The following is a 6100-nucleotide window of genomic DNA, read 5'->3' as shown; positions in this document are numbered from 1 at the left end:
ATATAAATATATCATGGTGTGTTTCTCGCATTTGGTTTAGAAATACAAAGATTATCTCGTATATGGTATTCCGATCCAAAAATTTATATCTTGCTATAAAAATAAATGGATAGATGTTATATTATAATGGCAAAAACGATTCAAGAACAACAAACATAAGAATTGTTGGTGTGAGATTGTTACAAGGATTTATAGGTTATAGATTTAGTGTGGTGTTGGGTGAATTTGGGGAAAGAGACTATGAAACACCAAAAGCAGAAGAGAGGAACATATGAATTTTGGGGGAGACTTTGAACAGTCATTTTCAGTGGAACTTCGCCTAACTCTTCAAAAAAACACATAAAATATGTGAAAATTAATTGCCTTTTCATTAACAAAAAAAAAATTGATTGTCTTTTTCACTCTCATTTTTTTTTTTCATATTTCTATATTTTCATTCTATGCTAAACCACAAATTTGTTGCAACGTATTGCTATTACTCTGATCTTGTGTATAGAATAATGTATGTATGTTATGTGCCCCAAAGCAACGGAACAATGTATGTAGGTTATGTGCCCCAAAACAACGGAACGTTAGAAACTTTCTTTATCGACCAACACGAGACTTTTCAGTGATTTACTCGGACACTTCCCGAAAAGTAATTTCGAAAGATCACTTATCCTAAAACTACTAAGGAGTGAACACACTTAACTTTGATATTTTTTGGGATAAACGTTGATACATCTTGTTAGTATGAGTATTGAACAAACGCATTCAATTAATTTCTTTTTTTATGTTAATCATTGATTGTATAGTGATACACGCACAGAGCAAAGAAGTCTTGCTCGTTTTCCTTCAGTGAATTGCGGTTTGTACGTGCGCATCTTATATTGCCTTAGAACAACGAATGAAGCTAGCTTAAGACCAGGGGATACTTGGGAACTCACTAAGGTATTCCTATGGTTAGGTTTCAAGAGGATATCCAGGCCAAAGGGGGCTCGGAGTCTCAACCTACAAAACGGACTAAAATAGAGCACTCGAGAGCACTCGATTTAGGTGATAGATGGAAGGAAAGTTTCAGGCCAAACGACAGCCAAAGCAACCTTGAATCCACTACGGTTTGACCTTGCACAAGGGTGACATACACACATGCCCAGAAGGCGATATTCTCGGGCACACAAAGAAGAAAAAGAAAAATGCAACTCGATTTTTGTTCGATTCAAAGTTTGATCATTCTTGATATACAAAGGCCTTTAAATAGGTTAGAAACACAGAAGAAAGCAAGGGAAATCCGTGCATAAGGAGGAGCTAACAAAACACTAAAGAAAGGTAGTGGAAACAAGACACCATAAAGTAAGAAATAAGTGGAAAGTTGGTGGAAGTTGAAGGCCAACGTCTTGCAACGGTTAGGAGGCTTAAAAAAGGTCTTCATAAGGTTGAAATAATGTAGAAATCTTCCCAAATTCGTGCTTGATAAAGCTGGCCGAAATTTGGTACAAAGGTGGTACTATATCCTCTTCAAATGGCTTGGTATCTTCTTGGACTTGTACAGAATATTTTTGGACTCTTTGGGCTTGGATCTTCAGCCCATTTATTGAGAATACAATTTTCAAATATCTCCTTGGTAGCTCATATGTTAGCACATGAAGTCTTTGGTGTTGGACAACGTAAACTCCATAACAATACGACGTTTTAGTGCTTGTTGTCGTTATCGCATCCTTTGCATTGTCTAGATCATTTTCGGTTGTTTTGATCAGCCAATCTTCGACATATGCATTGATATTTGAACGTAGACTTTGATTCATTTGTCTTGTAAGTGAAGGTGTGGGATTGGTTATTATGATAAGCTCGGTGTTCACTTCTTCTCCTCTTATAGCGTCAACGGTATCGTCTTGCTTCTCGTTCGGTTTTTGTTTGTCATCGTCCATATTGATGTTGGAGGATTTTTGGGCTGCATCATATAGTCTAATATCCACACAATATTTGGATCTCTCTCGTTTTATAGTTCGTTCGATTCGTTCCTATATCTCTTTCATTTAGAAATTTGTCAGAATCCGTTTTTTATCTATGTCTTTTCGCACCAACGATATCACAATGTATATGTATATATATATATATATGTACGTATGTGTGTGATTTAGGAGAAAAAAAGATTCAGAATCTAGAAATCCAATATGAAATCATTGATTTTCACGAGGAGAAAATCATTGATTTTCACTAGGAGGAAATCATTATGGGACGAGGCTAAAACGTTAATCTAATTAAGTATCAAATCAACCTTCCATAAAAACTATAGGATGAGTTTATAATTTTGTTTTCGAATGAATGTTTGTGAGATTTTATATATGTACGGAAAAAACTAAAAGTAAGAGAATAATGATGTTATAAGAATCCTTAATATTTATCATTATGAAGATTCTTACACTTGGGATTTCCTGACTTTGGTCAATACGATCTATTGTTATAGTCCAATAAAATAAATGGTACATTATTAGTATATGTTAATTATGAAATAAGAGAACTGTAAATGTTATATATGTAAACAATTGTATAGAAGAGATTACCAAACGGTAATACAGATATTAGAGTTCATAATAGCAAAACAAAATAATGAACCTAAGGAGAATGAAAGTGAAATAAGTCATAGAAGCATACAAGTGGTAGCTAGAAGTGGTATATTGTAAGTGGTTGGTGTTGCACGGTAATATTCACTACGGTCTACCTTTTTCATTTCGAGCTTCCCCGATTAATGTGAAATCTATGGGATCAAGTGGGGTGTTGACAAAACGAGGATGCAGAATACGTTGGCCTACTTAGACTGTAGCGATAGCGGAGGAATGCGCTCGTAAAATTCTTTGTATTTCTGCCACTAGTTCCTCATTTGAATCAAAGCAGAATTTTGAACAAGTATTATTTTCAATTAGATAGATTTCACGGTTTGGTTGCTGCAGAACCTTATTTCCACGGAGAAAGTGAGACACTTGGAACTGATTTTTCAATTGTATGTAATTATAAATATTGATATTCCTTTCATAAAACAAACTTATTATTTTAATGATTTATGCGACTCCTATAAACCAATCAAAAGTTTAGATTCGGTCCAAATGCACAACCAAACTGACATACCAATTTATACTCGTTATGCACAAAAGTCGCCGAATAACGAAGCTTGAATTATTTATAATCTGCATTGTTTCATAAAAAAGGGTCTAAAAACTATTAATTTGAACAAAATGGTCCCCTTTTTTTTCTTAAAAATTAACAAATTTGGATTCGGATTCTGCTATTTTTTTTTTGGTCGGCTTATCGAGTAGATCTTTATAAGGTACCGAGACACCAGCAAAAGTTGTCATAATGATGAAAAGGGGTTTATAGAGTTTGGTTTTATATGATATTTTGTATCTTGTGGACAAGATATTTTGAGTTTTAGAATATTATCTTTGGATTTGATTTTTTTTTTAAAGTTTTTTTAAAAAAAGTAAACCAATTCACTTTTTATCTGAGTTCTAGATTTAGTTAGAATTCGATTTTTAATTAAAAAATATTTTTTTTCTTTTGTCATTTGTCATTTTTTTGTTGGTTTCACATTTTTAATTTGATTTAAAATATAATACTAATCGATTTTCAGATTAGATTTGTTATGTATTATTAGCTGCGAATATAATTATAATTATTCATTTTGAATCAATTCGGTTTTACATAATATATATACACACACGCATATATATATATATACACACACTAAATGGCTTGGGATAATAAATTTCCAACTCATTTAGAAAATGAAAAACCCCTTCTAGTCGAGATTGTGAGTTTGATTTCATTTGATATCTGAGCTTTTTCTGAACTGATCACTTTCGGCTGGTTTGTCTGATTCGCGTGGTTTACCGATTATTGTACAAGCGGCGGAGGGTTTATTGTCCGAGATATTATCCGATCCACGAAATCAAATGAGGTCCGGTTTGAAAGGCTGTCCGTTACCAAAAAAAAATATCTCTAATTGGCACTGTTGAGTTAGATATGGAAAAACATTAACTATGATGGGCAAAAATGGATTCCGTAAAACATGCCATTGGCCTACTTGTACGGCTCTGCGTTATACTATGAATCAAGATTCAAAGCGAATCAATCAATCATTGATTACGTGAGTTAATGTTTTTTTCTTACAAAAAAAATAAAATGAAACCGATTTAAATTAATATATATCGTGGGTTTAAAAGAGAGTTTATGCGGCCTTATTATGGGTCGAAAAAAATTGAATAATTTTTTATTATTAATTACGCGATTTCCGAGAATGGTCGGAGTCGGTATCTCTAATATCAAGGGAAAACACAATGCTCCATAAGCACATTTCTTATTGTTAGCGGCAAAAGAAATACACTTCTTTATATCTTTTGAAGGTGAGTCTCATTTTTCCTCTTTTATTTTATTTTATATTATTGTATAATTTTATTTTATCCTCACTTTTGTTTAATTATATGATTTTTTAAAAAATAATCGGATTTAGCATAATTTTTTGTGTTTGAATTCGGTTATTTTATTTTATTGATTTCGAATTTTTATTCTTATAGATTATTTTTATTCAATATTTCAACTTTTTTATATTTTTTTTCAATTAGTTTAACTTTTAAAAAAGTTGATATATAAATTAGTCGTAGTCGGGATCTCAAATACCGAGTAAAAATCACAATGCTCCATAAACACATTAGAGAGGCAAAATGTTGGAGGGAGAGAAGAAGAGAAATCCACCTTTTGAAATATTTCTTTTTGTTACTATATTTTTTTTATTGTTTTATATATTTTTATTTTGTTCGTCATGGCTTGTCTTCGGATCCTTGTTCCCTTGTGTTTGATTTTCCAATTTTTTTTTTCCTGGCTTTGTATTTGAAAAACCAGAATTGAAATTTATTTTTGTTAAATATTAATAATAATAACCAGAGGGTGCGCTCCATCTTTTGTCTCTCTCTCTCTCCATGACATCATTTTGTCTTGTGATTCAGTTCTTCACGAGGTTGTGTCAGATGGGTTCTTTTACTAAATTATTTATTTATTTTGTTTATCTTATTTCCTTTTCTAACCAATAATTACTGCCCTGAAACCAAACTCTATCATACAAATCTCTAAACCAAGTCTAAATATAAATCATTTCACTTCATTCATTTTGTTTTAAATTTCGGTACAATGGGTTATCACTACTTTTCTGTAATAAATTTTAATATATTTTTATAAAAATCTAGTTATTTTGCAACAAAAAAAGGGCTCTAGATAAATCTTTTATTTTTATATAGTTATTTCTTGTCATAGTTAAACTCTACAAAGTGTCAAGTCCAGTTTTGAATCCCCAACCGAAATAAACATATATATATATAGAATTCTTGAACATTAACGATCTTTTACATCAATATATTTTAAACTTTGATACAAATATTTTTTTGTTGTAATAAGAAATCAGTTTCCTCTATTTTTAGTTATTAACCCTGTGACGATTTTCTTATAACAACGAAATGTTAATCTTTTACCGTCTCAAAACAAAAAATTCTGAAATAAAGAATCCTTGTAGAGGAAATTTTATAATAAGTCCAATCGAATTGCCATCGTTAGATTTAAATTCAAAAAATATTTTATTTATAAATGAGATCCAGAAAATATTAATTTTCAACAATCTCTCTCTCTCTCGAGTTCTTGTCTTTTATTTTTTCTTAACTAAAAACATCCTTTGTTGTCTTCAGTTTCAGTGCCATGAAATTTGTTTCCCTCTCCGTTTCCACATTTATAAAACTTTCTTCTGGGTACTTGTGATTTCTCATCATCATCTCTCTGTATCCAAATCACAAACCTTTCTTCATTCTCTGAAGTCGAAGAGAGGAGGGAGAAGAAAAATGGGCAAAGCAGCGCGATGGTTCAAGGGCTTGTTCGGGATGAAAAAGAGCAAAGACAGAATCTCCGGTGGAGAGAACAGAAACTCCGGCGGAGATTCCGTCAACATTCCGGGGAATATTCTTCCGGCTGTCGACCCAGCTTGGCTGAGAACATACCTCGCGGAGACAGATAAGGAGCAGAGCAAACACGCGATTGCGGTTGGCGCCGCCACCGCCGCAGCGAGGAAAGTTTCAGGCCAAAC

General features: G+C 32.5%; 1 protein-coding gene across 1 annotated transcript in view; it reads left to right on the top strand.

Moving 5' to 3' along the window:
• The first annotated feature begins 5636 nt into the window (after positions 1-5636).
• Positions 5637-6100, top strand: part of LOC104810543 (protein IQ-DOMAIN 14) — a 2124-nt gene continuing 1660 nt past the window's right edge. Inside the window, exon 1 of the mRNA XM_010536887.2 lies at positions 5637-6069. Within this exon, the coding sequence (XP_010535189.1) occupies positions 5859-6069 (211 nt within the window). The 5' untranslated portion in view covers positions 5637-5858. The remainder of the gene's footprint in view (positions 6070-6100) is intronic.

Source organism: Tarenaya hassleriana, unplaced genomic scaffold, assembly GCF_000463585.1.
Source record: "Tarenaya hassleriana unplaced genomic scaffold, ASM46358v1 Cleome18, whole genome shotgun sequence".
Classification (NCBI taxonomy): domain Eukaryota; kingdom Viridiplantae; phylum Streptophyta; class Magnoliopsida; order Brassicales; family Cleomaceae; genus Tarenaya; species Tarenaya hassleriana.
Note: the sequence above shows the minus strand (reverse complement) of the source record. Positions and strands in the feature narration are given on the sequence as shown.